The sequence below is a fragment of the Bacillus rossius genome, chromosome 8 (genome assembly GCF_032445375.1).
Source record: "Bacillus rossius redtenbacheri isolate Brsri chromosome 8, Brsri_v3, whole genome shotgun sequence".
NCBI classification, from domain to species: Eukaryota; Metazoa; Arthropoda; class Insecta; order Phasmatodea; family Bacillidae; genus Bacillus; species Bacillus rossius.
In genome coordinates, this window is record NC_086336.1 from 18633990 (window position 1) to 18657187 (window position 23198).

General features: G+C 36.6%; 2 protein-coding genes across 4 annotated transcripts in view; one reads left to right on the forward strand and one right to left on the reverse strand.

The window, feature by feature from the left end:
- The window catches only part of LOC134535555 (ciliary microtubule inner protein 2C-like), a 28192-nt gene extending 11676 nt beyond the window's left edge, over positions 1 to 16516 (forward strand). The window contains exons 1-4 of one of the 2 annotated variants that reach the window (XM_063374728.1): positions 3979 to 4396; positions 7646 to 7807; positions 15070 to 15179; positions 16148 to 16516. In XM_063374728.1, coding sequence (XP_063230798.1) covers positions 4274 to 4396; positions 7646 to 7807; positions 15070 to 15179; positions 16148 to 16301 — 549 coding nt within the window. In that variant the 5' untranslated portion in view covers positions 3979 to 4273 and the 3' untranslated portion in view covers positions 16302 to 16516. Of the gene's footprint in view, positions 1 to 3978; positions 4397 to 7645; positions 7808 to 15069; positions 15180 to 16147 lie in introns of those variants that run through there. The other variant, XM_063374729.1, reaches the window with a different exon arrangement.
- Positions 16517 to 17187: 671 nt separating this feature from the next.
- Positions 17188 to 23198, reverse strand: part of LOC134535554 (translation initiation factor eIF2B subunit gamma) — a 37443-nt gene continuing 31432 nt past the window's right edge. For both annotated transcript variants that reach the window (XM_063374726.1, XM_063374727.1), the window contains exon 9: positions 17188 to 17317. In XM_063374726.1, the coding sequence (XP_063230796.1) occupies positions 17265 to 17317 (53 nt within the window). In that variant the 3' untranslated portion in view covers positions 17188 to 17264. The remainder of the gene's footprint in view (positions 17318 to 23198) is intronic.

Here is a 23198-nt window from a genome sequence, read left to right on the forward strand (position 1 = left end):
GGTTCTGCCGAATGCCCAGTCTATGATTGGAAAACAGCTGTGAGTGACGTCCAACTACCACCTGGGAAATGGCACTTCAAATTCAAACCTAGTAAACGTATTATCCTCAGTAAGTCTAAGAAAAGCTCTTTAGTGCTTGTCAGGGGAGAAGAAGCATACAGAAGTGACATTTTATGTGTTAATAGGTCCATTGTTAAGAAACATAATTCAGTACAAGAAATTAGCGCCTCAGTGCTCCCATTCTGCAAAAACAGAATAAAAAAGGAGAAGGTAAAAGATGTTTATAAGTTGCTTGAAAAACATTTTGGAGATTTGTGGAAAAACCTGCCAGTGCTTTCATTTTACAAGAATTTAGATAGTGGTAATAATGAGTTTGAGGATTGTTCATACCAGGAGCACGAGTTTTGTGAAGGTGGCTATGAAGAAAACGATTTGAGAATATAAATATTTTTTAAATATGTATATTCTTTACAATGAAAGTGTAACATTGAAAGTGCTTTTATTTTAAGCTACATTTGTTTGACAGATTGTAACTGTATTTTATAGTAGGTAATATTTATGTATAAGATATTTAATTGCATGTAATTGTAACATCGTCATGTCTATAGAGATACGTATTTCTTGATTACAACTTCAAATTTTGTATTTTCAAAACACCTCAAAACCTAAATCTGAAAATTTAAGTTTTCTTGTTATTTTCAAAAGCTGTCATATCCATGTGTGTTTATTCCAAAAGTTTCCTAACACCACTGTTAATTCCAAAACATGCCTTCTTCAATTTTGATTTCATTATAATGCTCACAATTAACATTTTTTGAACATTTAGCTTTGAAAAAACTGCCCTTTGATTCATTTTATTTTGATATAAACACAAATCTTGCTAAATTTATTGTGTGATCAATATGAATACGTTTTCCTTGATTATTGTAAAAACACCAAAAGTGGAAAAGGCAGGTTTTGGAACTATACGACTCATATTAAAATATCATAGCGTTTCCGGACATTCCCGAGGAAACCCGAAGCCAGACAATAATTAAATTTAAATCTTAATAATTATAATTCGTACAATCTTTTCAATTCATTCAAAAATTGTTACATAATTTTCAACGCTTTATTGTCATGTTAATTTAATTTCCCGTGGCACGAATTCGCTAATATCTTTTAACGGTAATTGTTTCGGCGGGAGGACGCCATGTTAGTCGAGCGAGCCATGATCTCATCCCAGTCTTCCGCCATCAACGACCGAGAGCAGACGCATCAGCACTCCGGGGACCTCACCGCTTGTATTCTCTGCCAAGTAATTCTGTTAACTTTAATTTCATCTCAATCGCTTTCTTTTAGTCCTCGGAGCAGCTCTCGGTCGGGGGACTGCTTTATTAATTAATTTACGGCCAGTCTCGGTCTTTTATCTTGTACTACGTAATTCAACATGTGACCACGTGGTGGCTCATCACCTATAAACCGATTCGTGCCGCGGGCGTTTTGTATAGTTTCAACCGTGTACGTGTGTGAGCGGAATTATCGGAATAAATCAGGTGTGTGAATTTCACGTATTATTCTTTTATTTTCAATCTGTGTGACCACGTGGAGAGTGACGGCGTGTGGGACGCCTGAGAGCCCACTTCGTAGGGAAAAGCGTGCCCGACGCTGAGAGCGGGCAGGAATTAGTGCTAGATGTTTTCAAGGGGGGATATCACGTCTCACATGGGCGACGTCACGCCCTGAGTTAGGAGTCTCACCGGGTTTACGTGCCGTACCACGTGGTGGTGCCCACTAACAATCCACCGTAAAGCAGACCAATCGACCCCCCCCCCCCCCCCCCCCCGTGTCAACACTTTCACTGTCACCCAGCAGGTAAACACATTCCTGATGGCCGGCGCACTCGGCACACTAGCGATCGTCCAGCTTTCAGCACGGCGTTTGTACAACGCTTAATTAAAATTTATTTTACTTGACGTAGTGGAAGAGAAATAATAGTCTTTGTCCTAACTATGCTTAATACTTGACATGCTATCGCTATGGCATATTTTATCTTTCTCTGGTCCAGTACTGTTAAACGGTGATCTACGTTTTTTAACTATGCTTATTTTTTCTGTCTTCACAATATTATAAATTTTAACTATGCTTATGCCACTGGCAGAGAGCCAGTGCTATTGGTTCTTATGCTACCACAAAAGCATATTTTACGTTACACGAGCGGGCTTCTGTTCCCTACACGGCGTTGGTAAAATTTATATTTTAAATATTTAAAGACATTATTATGCTTTTAAATATATATAGTATGATGTGGGGATTATTATTGCGCATTGTGTGAGTGACGCCCCAGCGGACATCATCTCGCTCTCTGTGCGCGGGTTTTTTGAGGTTATGTTGCTCCTAGGTATTTGTATTTAGTCATAGCTAGTATGGTGGGGCTTTTAAGCATAGCAGCAAATGTTTTAGACATAGCTAGTATGGCGGTGTTTGTGGAGTGGTGGGGGTTTGCTTTAAGCATACTTGGGAGTGGGTGTTTTAAGCATACTTGGAGTGGGGGTTGGTGTCTTTTAAGCATAGCGGTAAATGATTTAGACATAGCAGCATTTTTATTTAGGCATAGTGGTGATGGTGGGAGTTTCAAGCATACTTGGGGTGGGGGTTGGCGGTATTATTTAAGCATACTCGGAGTTGGGGGGTGGCGGCGTTTCTTTTTGGAAATTAAACATGGCGACTTAAGCATATTTTTTCGAAATTTAAACATGGCGGCATTTTATTTATTTTCGAAATTTAAACATGGGCAGTACGCCGCCTTTTAAGCATATATTCCTTATTTAATTCTACTCTTCTCAACTGATCTCGTGGTCTAGTGGTTAAGGTATTTGCCTTGTAACCTCGATATTGCTGTGTCCACAGATCGAATCCCCACACCGCCCAGGATTTTTTGTACACAATTCCTGCCTTCGGAGCGACGGTGGCGCGCTCCGGTAACCAAATGTTAAACTAAGATGGCGGCCTCCAGCAGACGTAAACAATATGGCGGCCCCCAGTGGCGGCGACGTTGGCGCGCCCTGGTAACCAATTTCAACAACAATGGCGGCCCCCATGAAACAAGATGGCGGCCCCAGGCTGGTTCTGGTGCATTGTTTACATCCTTCAATGTTTACATTGATCCAGAAACAGCCTGCACCCCCTACTCAACAAATCATGGAGGTGTGCATTGCAAACACTGCAACTGAAATAGACAGTTCGGAAGCTGACGATGAAGCTACGGATAAATCAACTGACCCACCTCATGACGAAGTGACTACGGTGCTGGAGGGTTTGCCGAGTTACTTTGAGAAGCAAAGCAACACGTCATCTGCTGAGCTACTGACTTGAGGCACCTTCGAGATCGCATGGCGAAATGACATCAAACTTCATTGAAATAAAAGAATATTACAGACTTTTCCAAGTAAATTGTAAATGTTTTTAACCTTTTTTTTAATTACATACCTACGTACAATACATAGTATTGTTTTATATGTACATAGCTTTCTTAAGCACTTTATAATGAATGAATATTGATTTTTAATCAATAAATCTTTTTTGACTAAAAATACTTGTTTCTGATACATTTTAAAGTTGATTACAGTTAATCCAGACTTTCAGTGATCCGGACAGGGTCCGATCCCGACAAGCCCGGATTAGCGTAATGCATCACAGTGTTGGATGGAAATTTTTAACTAATTCTTATATTTGTGCATTTTTTATTTTTTTTGAAAATAAAAATTTAAATCAAAATAATATTTCTTAAATAATCAAATAAATTTTCCGTGATTTTTTTAAGTTATAAAAACTTTGATTTCAATTTTATACGCAAGATGTTTTCGTATATGACATTCAGCGATTATGGCAGCAAATGACTTTGTACTTAGTGAACAATCAACTACCTAATTATTCACTAAGAATGAATTTTGTGTGTTTCCTTATCACACAAATGTTTTCAGTACTGACTTTAAATTATTTGAAATTACATAACCATATCAATATATATATTAAAAGGAATAAATAGTAATAATATAACAGTGTCTAAATAGATGTAGTGATCATTATTTTTCTTAAATGGTGTTCAAAGAGCTAGCTTACAGTAAAAGATTTAAGTTACATTCATTAGTTTCGTATATTGTTAGAAACATCAAATACTATTGTTGTTGATTACCATAAACACAAATTTCATCACTTAATATATTGTTAACTAATTTCAATATTTCAGTGAACTAAAGTTTTAGCTGCTTAAATTTATGTTATTTTTGTAAAGATGGAAAATAAAAATGCTGCACCAGTTAAAAAAATGTATTATCCCAAAGACTTATTGCCAGGATATAAAGGACTCTTTTTACCTGCCAATAAAGGTTGCCGTCAAATGGAAGATTTTTCAGAGGCAAGTATGATTAATTTACATCACCTATACTGACTAGTGTTTAAGTAAAATTAAATTATCATTGCTTTCAAAAATTTAACCCTTAATATTGAATGCTACTATTCTGATAAAAAAATTGACACTAAAGATGAGATGATATAGGTAGGTGCTGAGAAATGGTGTTAACAGAGCAGTGTGAATTAGTGTAATCAAAGGCATTCATAGACTAAATATATCCTTTTTATTCTAACATATATGAGGCGTTGTTTTAAAGAATTAAGTTATTTGTTTCACCCATACTATAAATAAATGTACAGTGAAGAATTCTACAAAACCACAAGTAAAAAAAAAATTTTAAAATTCACAGCTGACAGAGGAATGCATCCATTTACGTTAGTTTACACTATAGAATAATACAATATTAAGTTGACTGAACTTAAAAACTTAATATGTTGACTGTTTCTCATAATACAATATCACTATATTACCGATTTAATAATTTATTAAAAATTTCTATCTATACTACACAATTATACATGATGATGAATAAATGCATAGATACAAGATGAAAAAAAAATTTTCAGCTATATTACCACGCTTTTATAACCTTCACCTGACGTATATATGAATGGACTATGTAATAAAATCTTACCATTAAATTTTCTCCCATTTTTCGATGTCCAAATGTGTTGAAATTTTGCATACATATAAAAAAACCTCTGATAATACAATATTTTGATAACTTAAGATGTTAGAGTTAAGTGAGTTAAAGGGTTAAAACACCACTAATTTTGAGCTATGGGCAATAACCAGGTTTTTTGTGTATCCATGAGGTCGGGGCATGGTGAGAATTTTCTCCGGGGTTGACTGTGCCCCTGGAGGGGAAGGAAGGGTTAAAGACCTGAAATTTAAAAAAATTTTAAAACTCAATGCTTTTCGATTTGGAGTGTTTCTGATCCAAAAAGTCAGGTTATGGTGGATAATGTGCCCAGGTAAAGGGGGAGGGGGGAGTGTAATGCTCATAAATTTCAAAACCTTAAAATATATCTTTTTGATTTAGTGTTTCTGAGGTCAGGTTACGGTGGAAAATGTGGCCGGGGTTCGTTAATGGCAATATGGGTACCTACTATAACTGAAATTATCTGGCCACTTTTCCGGCATGATCAAGTGTACGATATGGACATTCCAACAGTCTGTGTAAATTTCGGCACAGTAAGTGTAGGGCCTATATATAATTAAACTGATAGCCATTCAGTTTCCAGCAAAATACAGCTATGATAGGTCCTGCTGAAAGTCAAATGTTGCCATTAATACCAAGTTGGGCATCCACCATGCATAAAATAAAAGTATACAATGTAGATTATGCAGTTGTTTATTTGGGATAGCGTCTCTTTGCTGCTGAACAGGCTTATGTATCTCTTAGTCGCGTAAAGTCACTGGATGGTCTCTAAGTAGAAGAACTTAATTACTCTAAGATAACAAGAAAAGTTCCATGTAATGTTGACACATTAGCTGAAATGACTAGATTACGTAAACATTAATGATAATGACTAATTTTAAGTTCATTGTAATAAATAAATACTTTTATCACTCATATTTAGTATTTTTAATTTGTTTCAATTACTAATAGTCTATATTTTTATTTTATTTTGCGACTAAAAAGAATAAAATAAATTTATAGTTTAAAAACTAATAAATTGCTTTTATCGTTGAATGAACTAAAAATTAAAAAATTAAATTTAAAATTAAGTTTTTTGTCCAATAGTCAAATAAAACACCACAACACTGTATAACTGAAGGCGTGGGATGCTCTCTTCTTTCAATTTCGTAACGACTATATACTAAAATTAGTGATGGAAATTTTTTAAGACAAATAAAATCAAGCACTCCCTAGGTATAGATCCTGGGGAGACAGGGGGGCACAGGCCCCCCCTCACTAAGGGGGCCTGCCTGCACTTGCAAAGGCGTGACTGTTAAACGTGTTTGATGTCAAAACTGTCTTATGGAAAACTTTCTGTATGTTTTAAAGTTTTCTTCTTATTGCATGCATGTAGGCCAAGATATGGGCTGTGTACCCCATACAGGCACCGCATTCAGATATGACGTGTCAGTTAACCCCACGTGCAAAATTCTCAGGCCGCGCTGCCTCTTCCCCCCCCCCCCCCCCCCCCCCCACCCGTAAATTTCTGCGGGCCCCGCTTGTGAATTCTACGGATTTACACCCCTCAAGCAGCCCATTACTAATTTCAGTTCATTTAATTATTAAGTTCATATATTCATTTACATAATGAATACATCCTAAATTTTTGTTATGACTATATGCTAAAATTAGTGATATAAAATCTATTACAAATCATATTGTTATTATGTACTGATAGAAAATTTAAGACAAATTATATCAACCTCCCCTAATTTGTAGTTATAAAGAGTTGTGGTGCAATATTTGGCTGATGGACAAAAATCTTACATTAAATTTTTTTTTAATTTTTATTTCATTCAAAAATAAAAGCTGGTGTTTTTTTGTTTTTTTAAGTTTTAGTTTTAGTTTTTATAAACTATAAGTTTATTCTATTGTGCTGAATATATTTTCTACATAATATCATGATTATTTTCCCCAAAACATATATTTTTTATTTTGATTTTAAGAAAAAATAACACATTGAAAATTAGCACATACCTATTTTACTTTTGCATGCTTTAATGTAGTGCAATGATGTATGTTTAATGACAAGATCTTAATCTCGGGCAGTATTTAGGCTTCAGCTGCCAGAGCTATCGAATGATATTCAATGTCTCAGAAGACAACATGTTATTTAAAAAATTCAAGATTTCTTAACATCGGGTTACGAATAGAAGTTAAAAACCCGACCATTTGGAACTTCAGTTTTTTTTTCTGGTGATTTGTCTGTAATCATAAATTTTGGTAAGTAAAAATGTAAAAACCAGGATTGTGCAAAAGAATTGGTTCATGTTTCATTGACATTAGGGTCATTGGAGACAATGGTAATATGGGTATGGAGCATTGCTGAAATGCATTCATGAGAGAACCGTGGGGTTCATTGCCTAAACCTTTTTAACCTTATCGTAAAGTCAGTCACTTTCTCCACTTATGATAAATCCTGATTTTTACCCACCAGAGATTGAACCCTGAACACCTTCATGCGAGGCATCCATTGTACCCATTGTACCCACTGTTGGTAAGGATATAAAAATTGTGGTACGTAATTTTAAATGCAGTAGAGGCAGAGGAACATTGCTTGTTGGTTTCAGAGTTCGGGAGCATGGACACAAAGCCCATCTCACTACTCCCCGACTCCAAACTACACGACGGCAAACAAGATAATCAACATGGACCGCATGCTGAGCATGCCCTCTCTCCCCCTCGGGCAAGTGGATCATGGTCGACGCACACAGGTTGATGAATTTTACTTGGTAAGTCATTAGAATTACATGTAGTACAATATACTAACCAAGATGACATCATACACTTAGCCACAAGTGTAAACCTAGAAATAACAATCCTTCATAATTTCCAGTCACGGATAATAAATTTTCTTAGTTGAGATCATGACAGTTCTAATGAGTTGACTTGTAAAAAAGAAGTTAAAACTTTACTTATCAACTTCAAGACTTGAGTTCATTTGGAATCAAATTATAAATATTAACAGGTAAACTGAAGTTTAGCTTTTACCTAAAATAATAAAATTTTATGTCACATGAACACCTCATTAATTACTGCATCAATAAACCATTTTATGTAAGGATTAATAGAGTAAATTGTAATTATGCTTATAAGTCAGTGGTGGTCCTATGGAAAGAGTGATGGGGAATATCCCCCCCCCCCCCTCAAAATTCAATAACCCTTAGAACTACAAATTGTTGGAGATATAATAAAAAATACTTTTTATCAAGTCAGCAATACTTTAAAATAGCCTAAAGTGATACAGTAGAACCCCTTTTTTACAATATTGAAGGGTGTGTCTGAAAATGTTGTATAATAAGGAAAATGAAAAATCCTTTTTTTTTTTTTTTTTTTTTTTGCTCAGAGAACTGTGATGATATAAGACCTAAACATATTGTACTCTAATATACACATAATAATTCATTATCAGTGTCTGAAGCATATCTAAAAAGAATAATTATACACTTAAGTCTCATATTTACATTCTGTAGAGTGTTTAGGTAAGCATACAGTATGTATACATACTTTCATATTTAAATTAGCAATTCATAATAACATGACATTTACAGGTTAAGAATATTACCAAAAATATCACAATCATAAGAAAAGTGTACTAAAGCGAAATTTATAGGTATTTTTTTAAAAAAATAATAAAATACAGCAAGGTTGCTCAAAAAATATATGGTTACATTCGAGGCCCTCGCATCCACAAACTATTCTTCAAAAGTACTTCAAGTTCCTCATATTTTGATGCAAGAATGTATTTTCTCTTCTTAGAAAAACCGCTACACTGAGATGCAGTTTCTTCAATAATTTCGCCTTTTTTTCACAATTGTGTTCAGAGTTGAAATCGGTGAGTGAAACACTACCTTTATGTTCGTCCACGCACTTTAAAAAGTTGTTTTTTATCAATCAAAAATGTTTTCCATTTTTTACACGCTGCCATCTTGTTAAAATATGTACAGATAAAAACACAGTCAATTACTCAAAGGTAAAAACCAACGTTTTCCCTTATTCACAATATTATTTGTTGCCAACATTATTCTTAACAGACATTGACAAAGATTTAATACTGGAAATTATAAAGTAGGTAATCCTGTATGGATAAGTTAGTGATGAACAGTAGGAATTCCTATAAACTGTAGCACCAGCGTTGTGTGCTAACATTTTTTGAAGTCCGCCTTTATTAGGCTGACAGTTACAGGGTTCCTACAGCCTGAGTCAAATTTATTTCCCTGACTTTTCCCTGACCATTCATTGAAACTTTCCTGACCAATTACGAAAAAAAAAATTCAGTTTTACAAAAAATATTGATGTTTTAAATGTGCCCTAATTATATTGGCCTCCTCCTTTCCTTCAGCTAACCGTACCACACCTTAAATATAAATATCAGAAAGCAGACACAAACTTAACTAAAACTTCCATTTTTGACATGAATATTAAAAAATTCAAAACACTGTGATTCAATAAATATGTAATTCAATTACAAAACAAAATGTTAACATGTAACAAATAAATTAAAAAAATTTGAAATACACCAATCCCTCGCATAGCACGTCTTCAATTAATGCGAATTCAGTTAGCACGATGTAAATTTTACTGCCCTAGTCTCGAATAGCATGTCTGTAAATTTCAGTTAGCACGAAATCGCCACAGGCTAAAAAAAATCTCGGAAACGACGCGACATCAGGTATGGAATTCGAGGGGGGAAGAGCGGTTTGGAATGCGAGGGGAAAGAGATGCGCACGCAGATAAACAAACACCGGGCCGTACTGTTGATGCCCGGCCGCAGACCAGGCCGTACCGTTGATGCCCGGCTGCAGACCAGGCCGTACCGTACAGAAACCAAAGCAGATGAAATTGGACACGTTTTTTTTTAAAAAAGCAAGATGATAGTGTAAATTTCACCCCAGAAAATATTTAACTAACTTTTATGTTTTGTATATGTACATATTGTACATACAGTAAACTCCCGGTATATCGCGCCCCGATTGATCGCAGAATCGGGTATATCGCGGGTCAAATCATGTCCCCCAGTCAGAAATGAATAATAATAATGGAATAAATGGTTGACAGCCGATTAGGATAATTTTGCGTTGTAACTAACAAACTAAGCATCGGGCAGAAAAAAGCCTAGGCGTAGAAAATGTCCGCAGTAAAATTCTAAACAAGATATCTCCGTACATTATTCCTCTATCTTGTAGGGTTTTCAAATTATGGTCCAATCCAGCCCAGTGATATTTTCTGAAACACTAGTTCTTAACGTCGCTTTATCTCACAAATGAAGCATCGGACAGGGGACCTGATAAAGCCCACCGTCCAGCGACATCCAGCGTGACTCGGCTGGGGATTGATGTTGGATAGGCTTGGTTGTCGGCAAGCGCGGGGTAGGGAGAGGCGAGCCGAGAATATGGAGAGAGGTAGAGATTAGAGCGGGCAGAAACACCAGGGGGAGTGGGGGAGGGAATGTGTTCACGCAGCACACAGGCAGAGCATGAGTCACTTGACTGAGCAGCGTCGCTGCGTACAAGGCAAAATCAGGTAGTCCGGTGTTTAAAATTCCACTCCAGAATCTTAATTGGTACTTTACTGGACATATGTATATAAATGTTTTGTTACAACTTAAACCTACAGACGTAATATTATTGGGTAATTCATTGTATTATACAAGTTCATCTTTTTACTTTGGTATAATGTTTTAACATTAAATAGTAAAGTAAATCGGCTAGCGTATTTTTAATCTTTGCCCAGGAATTCCCAGTGGTCCAATATTTACGTGAACCATACTGTACCACTTTTGCCGTGAGGTAGTAAACAAGTCCCGGAAATGTTTATGTGGAGCGGTCTCCCGACCTTTAAACAGAGGCTGGGGAATATAACACTTGCCGATCCGAGCCACACATACTCAGCAACTCGACACAGCGTTTGGTGAAATAAGTAAAGACAAAGTTTAACACGGTTTTTAATACGGCGTCACTGATTGCGCTAAAATTAAATTGGCGCAATTTTTGTTTCCCACATGTGACCATTTATAATTTACTGTAAGCATGGATAATAAAGTTTAACCACTTGACACGATAGACGATTCTTTATTTTTTATTGTACGAATGCTAGAATCGTTTTTTTCCTGTATCTGCGGCCTGCTTCTACAAAAGACAAGCTATCTGTAAGTAAATCTAGAATTTTTATTTTGTCAATCAAACTCGGTACTTTGCGATTCATATTCGGTTTGAAGTATCACTACGGCCTTTCTTTTTAGAAGACTTTGACCACAGAATCGTGTGTAACCGCACACACTGCACTTACTTTGTTACGGACACTGACGAAGCAGATACTGTGGCTAACACCACGAGACTGGCAGCAGCAGCTTGTGTGCCGCACATGTGTATGGCGGCGTGTGGCGCGCTCGTAGGCCGTGCGACAAACTGTGCGCGGCACGCGGAAAAATAAAAACAATTCAACATTTAATATTTATCTTTAAAATTTATTATTTTTATTTTTTCACCCGTGTTTAGTGGAAACTGCGGATGCAAAGTCCGCACAAAGGCGGGCCGTCTATACTGTGCGTGCTTGCCGACCTATTAGAACACAGGCGGTGTTTTATGCCTTTTGACCTTGGTCACATCGAAACATCGCGGTTATGCAACAACGCGGGTAAAAGTTATGTCCCCCGACAACCGCGTTAAATAGGGAGTGTACCCGTATTTTAATGTTATGTTTGTGCTCTAGGGAAAATCTAAATCTGTTTATCTGTTAACTGATTTGTTTACATAGCCGCTTTTATAAGAGGTGTGCATAACAAATTAAATGTTTACATATGGCTGTGTGTTTTAAAGTTATATAAAACCCGTTCTTAATTTCATAAAAGTGTTTTAATTTTGTTAAGTTTTAAACGTAATAACAAAGGATCCAGCTGCTTGCAACAGCAGGCAGACAGACGCGCGCGCGTGTTGAAGGTCACGCCTGGGCGGGCAAGCCAACCTGCTGACTGACGGTAAATATGTTACCACTTATCTCCCGTTACACTGTGCCATGTTTTCTTTATCTAACGTATTCGGTGGTAGGCTTAAAAAGATAAATGATATGACATATGCATTTTCAAGTATTATTCTACGCATTTATATTATGTAAAGATTACTTCCCTACACATCTTGGAACACATTAAATAATTTAGCCTTATATTTATGGGGACTAATGCTTCAGAATACGCGATTTCGATTAACACGAACATTTTTAGGAACGAATTAGTCGTGCTAAGTGAGGGATTGGTGTACTAGTTACAGCAAAGCTCTTTTTTTTTTTTTCAAGTTCTTTTAATTCCCTTTCCATTGCTTCCTTTTTTTCTTCTATTTCCCTCATTAATTTTTTTCTTTCTTCTACTAACTCTTTCACTTGTTTTTCTAACAATCTCTTTTCTCCCTTTCTTGTTGTTTCCTCACTTGTTTTCTGTTTTCTAAGTTCCAAATAATCTTGATATCGTTTTCGAGCACTTTTCACATAATCTAACATCCTTTTATCTATTTTCACATTCTCAATCCCTCCTGCCTGTTGCACTTCATCTTGAATATGGCGTTGTGCTATCACTGTCTTTTCTAGCATGTTTTCAACCAATAGTGACTTATTAATTGAAAACCCCCTTCCACAGTTGCATTACCATGGGAGAGCACAAGACATATCTTAATAACTTCCCACAGGTTTTTGTACACTTCACTTCCTCTCATGAAGTTTCCATAGGTACTATCGAGTCTTGCCTCCTCATTATCTTTGCAGTGTTCTTGAAACATTTCACTAATTACAGTTTTCTTCATATCACACAAGTTACAGTATTCTTTTTTAGCCTTTTCTGCAACTTCATCATCTATTTTGTTTGAAGCAAGTAGCTCATCTAAAAGAAAAGAAAACCTTTTCTGACCAAGCGAAGGTGAGTGTTGAATAATAGAGGGATCTAGAGAAGACAATCCTCTAACTGCTTTGTACTTCAAACGACATCTTTCTTGAAGTTTGGCAGTCCTGGCTGTCAACATACCACGACATTCATGCATAAACTCAAGCTTTTCTCTTTCCGTTACAGAGGTTGATACTTCTGCAAGAAAGCGTTTTGCTGCAAATCCAACATCAACTTTATTGCTTAGGATCAAATTGTCTGATTTTTTTACATCAATAGAGAGCAGATTTGTGCTACTACACTTCATCACGTCAGGCTTTACACAGCGGTTCATAATTTCTCTCAGAAGTTTCTGCACTGCTTCAAAAATAAATGGACTCGTGGGTTTTGAAGTTTGAAACTTCTTAAGATAGGGCTCACACTCATCTGCAATTGTCTTGCAGAATGCCAATTTACACTTTACAAATGGATCACGAACGGCTTCAATCAAGGTTTTTGCAACTTTCGTCTTCGGAAGCTTGACTACATTAACAAATTTTGCAACATGATACCATATCTCTAACGCTCTTTTAAGGCACTTGGCATTGTCTAGCCATCGTACATTACAGAACTTCAAAGGAAATATTGTGCATTCCGTCAGCTCTGTAAATAATGCTCGTCGAGCTGGAGAATCATGGAAAAGAAAATATAAGTGTAGCAACAAGGTACTAATGTCCCATCCAACAGATTCAATGCCAGTTTTCAAAGCAACATGAACCACATGCAAACTACACGTTCCCAGATTCAGTAATGTGAAAGTTTCATTGCTTGTGGTGGATCTGATGTGTTCTTGGAGCCATTAAATACTAAAGTTTATTGCAAACAAAAATAATATAGTTATTGTTGTAATATTTTATTACATCAAGCGTTGACTTGAAGAATAATTACTATATCTATCATCATGTAGTTTTTAGTAAAATTTTACTTTCCCCTCAATTACACTTTCCTCCGAATTACACCTTTTTCAGTTTTCCCCTTGAAAAGTGTAATTCAGGGGTTCCACTGTATTTTGAAACAAACTAGTAAGTGTGTTGGCAAAACACTACAAATGGTAAATACAGCATAATACTTAATATATCTCAAAACTTAAGACATACAAGCCGAGTTAGTGAACTTCTTTACTACTTTCACATCTACATTCACTACTGCATGTAGAAGACTGCAGTAACCTTCAAAAGATACAGTGAGCGGAACAGAATTTATTGCAACTAGAGATGATGTATGTACATAGCTAATAGCCAGACCTATGATGTTTTTTGATTAAATATATATTTCTTTCAGGGTTATTTTTCGAAATTTTACTTTCCACTTCATTTCAATAACTATATAGCTATCTCCCTGACTTTCCCTCACTTTATAGCTATCTCACTGACTTTCCCTGACACCTTTATTTTTCCCTGACTTTCCCTGACTATCCCTGACATTCCAGATTGTAGGAACCCTGCAGTACCATTTTTAATGACAAAGCAATTCGAAAAATTCACGAGCTACAGCGCCAGTACTCCCAACAGCATTTTGGATTTGGTATTTCACACGATAGTGATATCTTCATAGGTAAGATGTCCATGACAAGCATGGGAATAATAAATGTAGGTATGTATAGCAAAACAATTGCGGAAAGCAGATTATAAGCGCATTGTAATCAACAGGAATTTATTGCATTGCATTAAATGAGGTTAAAACGGGCCTGAAATAAACTGGTGCAAATAACGCGAAAATGTAAAATGCAGTACAGTAATGTAAAATCAGGGTTCTACTGTATTACCTGTTTAACTATGATGTATTGCATACCTATCACCCAAAACCCTCCGCATTCATCGGCTCTGCCCCCCCCCCCCCCCCCATTTCTAATTGGCCTCTTCCAAAATTCGGAATTGGGTCTGTCCCCATTAGTCATTTTCATTTCAGTTTTCTATGTTTACCTGTAATCACTCCAGAAAAATGCAAACATGGTCCCTTACCATAAGCAGAAGCCATGGCCGAACCCTTCTCCAATTTCCCTACATTATTTTCATTACTTTTAAAAAAAAAAAAAAAAAGTGATTGCCTCTTCATCTAGAATTATTGTGGTCAATGTTGTCTGACCAGCTTTGCCAGATGCACAGGGACCAATACAGAGATCGCTCCGGACGACTGCACCCACTGGATTACTTCCGCAGCACTGACTACAAGTGGCAGTCTCCTCCCGATGTCACGAGGTACGCACACCTACCTCCCAGCCTATGGATGGTGTTTGCCAGCACCAAGGTGCTGCCATGAACTGTTTCAAACTTGGTACACTGCCCTGACCCCACAGATGAAAATTTATGTCTTACGAGCTCAACCATGCTACTGGACACTGTTATCATAGTCGTGGGCCTCTTTCATCTGGGATTCTCTGGTTCTGTGGTCACGCTTCAATGAGCTTGCTCAAGATGTTTTAAGTCCTGGATAGAACACACGCTACTTTTCATCCTGGAAAAATGTATAGTTCCTGTGGAATAGTACCCAAACATAATTCTGCAATTGTTGAATGGGTTATCATTTTCATTAGGTACCAAAATAGCTTAGAGTATTTTATTGTAATTTGGCACAATGGGATATCATATCACGTATCTTTGAAAAAATTATGGTTATGTTAAATTTTTTTGCAGATTGTTGTTTGGTTAGGTTTAACTTAAGAATTTTTTTACCCTTTATTTGTTTTGGTTATGTTTTGCATGTAGATAAATATCTCAATTCTACTTAGACATATGTATAAGGAATTTGATAATAGTTGTATGATTTAGTTATGTAGTATTTATTTTTCTATAATTATGACTGGCAAAAACCCCCGCAAAGGAACAGTAGCATCCAAATTTTGAATTTGGCAGGCTTCTGGGGTAATCGCAGCGCAGTGTTAGGTCAAGTGCTCCACAGGAAGTAGGTAACAAGCTGGGTGCAGATGTTTAGTTAGCCACACGCAGTCTGATGATATACATCACTCTTCGTGGTTTCAGGTAGTCGCTAGTTCAGCTAGACGAAGGTACACATCTGTTGTGAAAGCATCTTTTCAAAAATACGCACTGCTCCTGCTGCAAATTTTTTTTTTCCTGGCCGAAACTGTAGTTTCTGCACCGTGTGGGGCACTGCAGATGTTGCAGTCGCCTCGAGGCTCTACACAGGACAGTGTTTGTCCACCTTCCAGGACCTACCTGAAGCACCTGCCCAGCTACGTGAAGTACTACAGACCTGTGGTGCTCGCACAAACCACGGCTCGGACGGTGCCTCCCCCCCCGCTGCCCGAGCGGTCACTGGCGGGGCGCTACTACCGCCTCAGTGACTCCAGGTACAAGCGGTGACTTCATCACGTGGCAACCGTCTGACTTACCCTGGTCTGTGGAATCCCACCAGTCCAGAAGGAAACAACACCCCTGTAGCCTGCCAAGTCTTTACAAGTTATTTTTATTACAATAACCAATTCATTTGGGCCCCAAACCACAAAAATTCAGTCAAGATTGTTCAGTTTACCTATTAGGTTTACAAGTATGTATTAAAATGAGTATCTGTAAAGGTAGTACTCAGTGTATATTATTATTATTAATTAATTTTTTTTTTATGAAGATTGCTGACCATCTATAATCACTACAGAGCCAGTTGTAGTTTCACAAATTAGAAGGTACGAAACTATTTGTCCTAGTATCATAGGGGCAAGATTACATGGTGACTTGCGATAAAACCGAAAAAACACCGAAGTCATGTCAATACTTCACAAAACACTGAAATGCAATTAAAACACAAAAATTATCAGTATTTTTAATCAAAACTTAACTCTAATGAAAAACATGCAATCGTTTACATATTAAATTCAATGAAAGTAATTTATTTAGTGTGAAGTTTGTACCACATTTATGCATAAAAATAGGAAAATGTTAACTTCTTTTTAATTATGAAAATGTTATTAGTTACTCATTTTTAAATTACGACATTAGTACTTTTTTCAAACACATACTTAACATTTGTTTCGAATAATTAGACATGCTTATTACAAATCATTATATAGCAAACCAATTTTGTTGCCCCTATAAAGATGTAAAAAAAACTCCATACAGTACAGAATGACCCTCTGAATAGTTCAAAAAGAATTGTTATCTATATTCTTGAAAAATATAAAACATAAATTTCCACACAGAACACAAATGCTTAGAACTAATAATTAGTAGCTAATAAATAAATAAAATTACATCATAAAAAATAAGACTTTTATTTACCATACAACATTCAGTATAGACTGAATGTTTTTAGCAGGTTTATATATAAATATTTTAAATCTCCATTAATGTGTCAACGTCAGTGAGCATTTCATTTGCATGTTTAGCTGCAAAAAAAAAAAAAAGAACATATAAAATTAAATCATTATCTGATTATAAAAAAATACATACTTAGATCTATAATTTTACAAGTAAAAATGAAAAGAAAAAAAATTACGAAACTATGAGCTAACAACTAATCATAGTTAACATAAACTGTTTACTTTAAATTCTTTACTTTTGTTGGAGGAAACAATAGATTTTTTTAGGATTTTGGAGAGGGATATATTTCCTTCCCCTCTCTGTTCATCCCTGAAGATCAGTTAACCAAATAAATAAGCAAAAAGTTCAAAGCACTCCCACCAAAATACGCCAAGTGAACTTCAAGGATGCCAAAAGCACGAATCAAACCTTGCCCACTTGCTCCACTTCACTGGCAGTCTTTTAGACTGCACTTAACCAATGAGATTTAGGAGCGGTAGGGTGCTAGCGTACAAGTGTGCAAGTTTTCACTTTCAGTTTTTGCAACCAACAGCATTATTGTCAGTAAAATAATGGCACTGCAGTTTCAACTCTATCTTATACTAACCATTCTAACCAGAGCAAGGAAGAGGGTAGTGATAAGATGGCTGAGTGGTAACTCAGTTACAGCTAATGTTCTTTGAGTAGGCACATTCTGTAATTCAGTACCGATTTAACCGCTCGCATAAGGTTTGTTCTATGTGGAATTTTGTTTTCTAGCAGGTTGTAGGCCTGTGCGAAGCTTCGACTAAGCGAATCAATCGAATCTCTTTTCAATATTCGATTGACTTTGCAGGAAATTTGCTATTTGTTTTATTTGAAGCTTCAGTTGTGATGCAAAGTTTTGAATCCAATGTAAAGCTTCAAGTTTGTTGTAAAAATTAAAAACATAAAAAGCGTATGATTCGCTCAAGAAAATATTTAGTTGTTTTTTTTGTTTGTTTTTTTTTTTTGTTTGAATAAAGTTTTTTACTTAAAAAAACAATTAATCCTCTCTGTTTGCTTATATGACTGATTAATATTAAGCATGGTTATTTTATAATTTTTATTGAATCATATATATATATGTTATATTTATCACTTAATCAGTTCAAACATTACAAATTTTAAATGATTATTATTATTTTTTACTTCAATCCTGTATTTTGTAAAATAAGAGTCATACAGCTTTGCCGAGAACAATATTCACAATTCGATTCGACCTTCGCAAACATTTTAAACATTCAATTTGATATTCACTTCGCACCAAAACTCTAATATTCGCACAGGCCCAGCAGGTTGCATATAATATGCACAATATTACAACCACCTATGTAGATACAGTGTACAGCCATAGAGAAGCTTACTACAAGCTGTTTTAAATATCAATTTACTGAATATTATTATTTTTTTTTGGTGTTCCCGTTAAAGCTATATTGACATACAAAATCACTAATCTTGTATGGCCGTGGTCCTTCAAGACATAGAGAAGCTCACAGAACACTGTGTTTCTTCCACCTTCTTGTCATTCAAGGGACAGATCTACAAGACACAGGAAGGCACCGCCATGAGCTCACCTCTTTCTCCCCTCTTAGCCAACTTTTTTATCTCTTAATTTGAGGAAAAAGCAATAAGTACCAGCCAGCTTAAACCCACGTGCTGGTAAAGGTATTGACGTCGTATCTTCTGCGGCAGTAAAGCCAGTTTCCCACCCCGTCAGCAACGGATCCCGCTGGCGGAATGCACCCCTCTCGTGGCCCACACGGAGGAAAATAGAGACACTGCAACCAGGCAGTAGACAACAGAACGCGGCTTAGGGCGGACGCTCCATCCCACAGAAAAAAAATTAAATAAACTGTGTGTCCTGATTAGGATGACTACATTTGAGATGTGCTCCACAGTGCATGTTAACGGTGACTAATGTTAATAGTGTGTGGTGGCATCCACCCCAATGTTCCAGCTAACACAAGCAACAGGTAATTCTTTGGGAAAATAATTAAATTATATCTTATCTTACTGTGTAAGAACAGTACACATGAACAGACTTTATTTGGAAACTCTTGTAAACCCGTAAAATTATTTTGCTGCCCAAAGTTAATAATTTAATAATAACTGCGAGGCCAGTGATCCACACTGGGGCCGATGACCCACGCAACCACAACGGCCAGCCTGACGCCCTCTCATAACGAAATCCACTAAATAATCCCCGCCAGCAATCACTGGGCTCATCCCGCGTCCAGAACCCGAGACCTCGGGTGAAAGCAGCATGTAGATGACACCTTTGTGATTTCGAGCATGTCAAAGATAAGCTGCAAGACTTCCTGAAACACCTGAACTGCATCCATCCCAACATACATTTCACCATGAACGTGGAAGTACAAGGAAAATTGCCTTTTCTGGATGTCTTGTTCACAAGAGGAGAGGATAACCACATCGGCCACAGTGCTTACAGAAAGCCAACCAAAACTAACAGGTATCTACAGACGAGTTCACACCATCTTCCATCTTGGAAGAGAACAGTCATCTCAACTTTGGTCAACAGAGCTAGAGCCATTTGCGAAGAAGACAATATAGAGGAAAAAATGAAATATCTAACAAGTACTCTTCAAGCAAATGATTAATCAAAATCAGAAATTAGGAAAGCCATGAAGCCACCTCTACCGTAAAAGAAAGTGTATCTTCATAATAAAGCTTTCATTCCTTACATCAAAGGAATTTCAGACCAAATGGCAAGAATTCTTTGGAAGCATGAAATTCATATAATTCTCAAACCTTTAAACAAGATTGAGGGGTCTCTGACATCTGTGAAAAACAAAACCTAGCTGGTGTGTACAAGATTCCATGTTCTTGTGGCAAGGTATAAATAGGACAAACTGGCAGACGAATAATCACAAGGGTTAAAGAACATATCGGTGAATATAAGCATGAAGACCCATAATCAACTGTAGCAAAACACTCCTTGGAAACCAGACACAGCATGGATTTTGACCAATTCCACACCAAAACCAACATCCCTCGATACAAGAAAATATAAATTTGAGAACATAATAAAAGGACGGATAGAAACTAAGCAGAATATGGGATCCCATGGTGGCCACTCACAGTCACCAAAAATATTCCCTGATTTTTCCCTGATTTCCCTGATTAAAAATTCAAAATTTCCCTGATATTTACAATTACAAAAAAAAAACATACTTTTGATGAAAAAATATATTATAGAAAGAGATTACTCATATTTTAGCACCCTGCTGTATTTTCTTCATTATATACATACAAAATTTCGTTAAATAACAAATACATTTTAAATATGTCACTTTACATTATAGCGTCCCGTTCAATGACATGCAGTCTGTGTTTTGTTTTATGTAATGGGGTATTTCAGTGGCGAGTGCTCAAACATTTTTTTCACACAACTTTTGATAACTGTTCTTTAATTCATTTTTGAAGTGTAACATTTCTAGTTGTGAAACAACTAATGGATAAATCTTCACTGCATTACAATCAGTACTCCCATCTGTAGCTAAAGCAAATGGTCAACTTACTAAAGATTCAACAGTTTCAATTTAGTTTCACCAGCCATATACTCCACTAAGGCAGATGTTTTTGCTCTCGCACAGCTGTATTTCTGTGCAATTTTTGAGTCCGGAAACATAGCTCTATACAAATTACCCGAATGATTGGCTACTGCTATCGGTAAATTGTGTTCTACCAAAAAACTTGTAAACAATAACTCTGCGTTTGTTACTTTCGTTTCTTCAGATGTAGCGAAAAACGACGATATAGATTTATTGCTCGTCACGGCTTTAAAATGTTCTGCATGTTTCTTTGATTCAATATGCCGTCCTCAGTCATCCCTTCCACCATGCGCAATCGAAAAGTCACAAGTGCATACATTACAAAAAGCGTGGCGTTCCACAACATTTATGATGACAAGTAGGGATGGGTAGTTCGCGAACTACCAGTTCATTTTGAACTGTTCTGACGAACGAACTAGGTGACTAGTTCGCTGTTACCAAAAACAATTGTTCTTTCGTTCTTTGCGTGTTTCTCGTCTCCTACTCTGTTTGGTCCTTACTGCGCATGCGCGAAAGATCCCCCCCTTCCCCCCCGCAACAACCGTCACCCAATATGCCACGTCTTTCTTTCTGCCCTCTCTTACGTTTGTTCTTTATTTGGTCTCTTCCCCCCCCCCCCCCCCAAATCTTTTTATCGACAGTCACTGTCCATATTATTTTACCTTTATTTCCCCATCGCTTCGTCAGTTCCAAGTACTGATCTGAACTACGAAGACCGAAGAGAAAGGGAGTACATATACAAACTGAACTAGCTAGTTCAAAGACCCAGATAGTTCACACAGTAAGTTTGTTTAATTGCGTAGTTAGGCTGTCGGTCATTATTTTCGCTTCGTTCTTTCTTGCGAAATGATGTATCGTTTGACGATCGCGAACTCTTAATTTTTATCTAATATTCTTTAGACATTTACATTACATATTGGCATTAAAAAACGTGTCACGTAAATAAGTGTAATTACGTTAAATTTCAGATAGCCTATACAATCTGAAATTAAACTTTAATTACAAATAGACCACACATTACAAAACTACAATAAAATATATAGAAACATACTAAAACTTACCTAATACGAAAAAAATCAGCTTAGGTTGTCACAGATGAGAAAACACTATATCATTATTTTGTTTTGTACACATGTGAAAATAAGCACTTAACTTGCAGAAAATAAATTAATACACATTCAAAAATGTTTCACATAACTAATACTGTTTTGAAGACACTTTGTAGTCTATTTCATATTGCTGTAAGGAACACAAGTTGCGAGGTTTTTGAAGATGACAACCTGTTTCTTTTTTCAGTGAGGATTTGTCCAGCTTTGGAAAATATTCTTTCGCAGGGTACAGATGTTGGTACAATACAAAGCCGTCTTTGGACGAGTGTGTACAGGCGAGGGTATACATACCTCCTCTCTTGCCACCAATCTAAAGGATTTTCGAGCCTGTTTAGTAGCGGCTCTTGTATGTACTTGTCGGCTTCGACGATTCCAGCAGCGGTCGGGTTTTTTGGTGAAAGGTTCTTCACTGTTGTGTCGAAACTTCTCCACAATGATGACTGTGAAGTTGTTGTAGCTCTAGCAGCAGACGACTCGACGTCACTTTCAATTTCAACAGGACCTCTTATCGCACATACTTTCTTGCGTAGTAGCGCATATGCTTCTTCGTACTTCTTGTCTTGTATGAAACCGTACTTCTTAAACCTGGGATCCAGAAGAGTTGTTTGACAATACAATTCATTTGATTCACAGTCATTCAGACGTTTATTCAGGTTATCCATTAATTTAGTGCACATGCTTGTTATTTCCTTTGGGACTGGCTGCCTATCAGCAGAACATTCTTGAACATGGTTGTACATTGATTTGTAAAATATTATTATTTTGGACGTCGAAACAGACTTTTCGGCACTAACTTCCCCAGTTACTTCGTTGAAAATTCGCAAAATATCAGTCGCTCTCTGTAAGATGTCCCAGTCAGTCGTTGTTACAACATTCAGTTTGGGCTGAATAATGGCTAGTGTGGCTATAACAGCATCTTTTATTTTCAGCAGTCGTGAAATCATCTCATATGTTGAATTCCACCGGGTGATTACATCTTGAATTAGTTTCAGGGGTGGCAATTCCATTTGTTCCTGTGATGATTTTAGTTTTGACAGAGCACTAGAGCTCCTTTTAAAATACTCAACAATACTTTTCACTTTAGCAATGGTTGCGTCAATTTCTTGCAAAGATGACTGCACAATTAGGTTGACAGTATGGGCAAAACATGACAAATGTCTCCAATTGCTTAACTTAATCGCAGCCACGATGTTCGGTGCATTGTCTGTTACAACAACGACAATTTTATCGTTGATTTTCCACTCATTTACCAGAGTTTTCAGGAA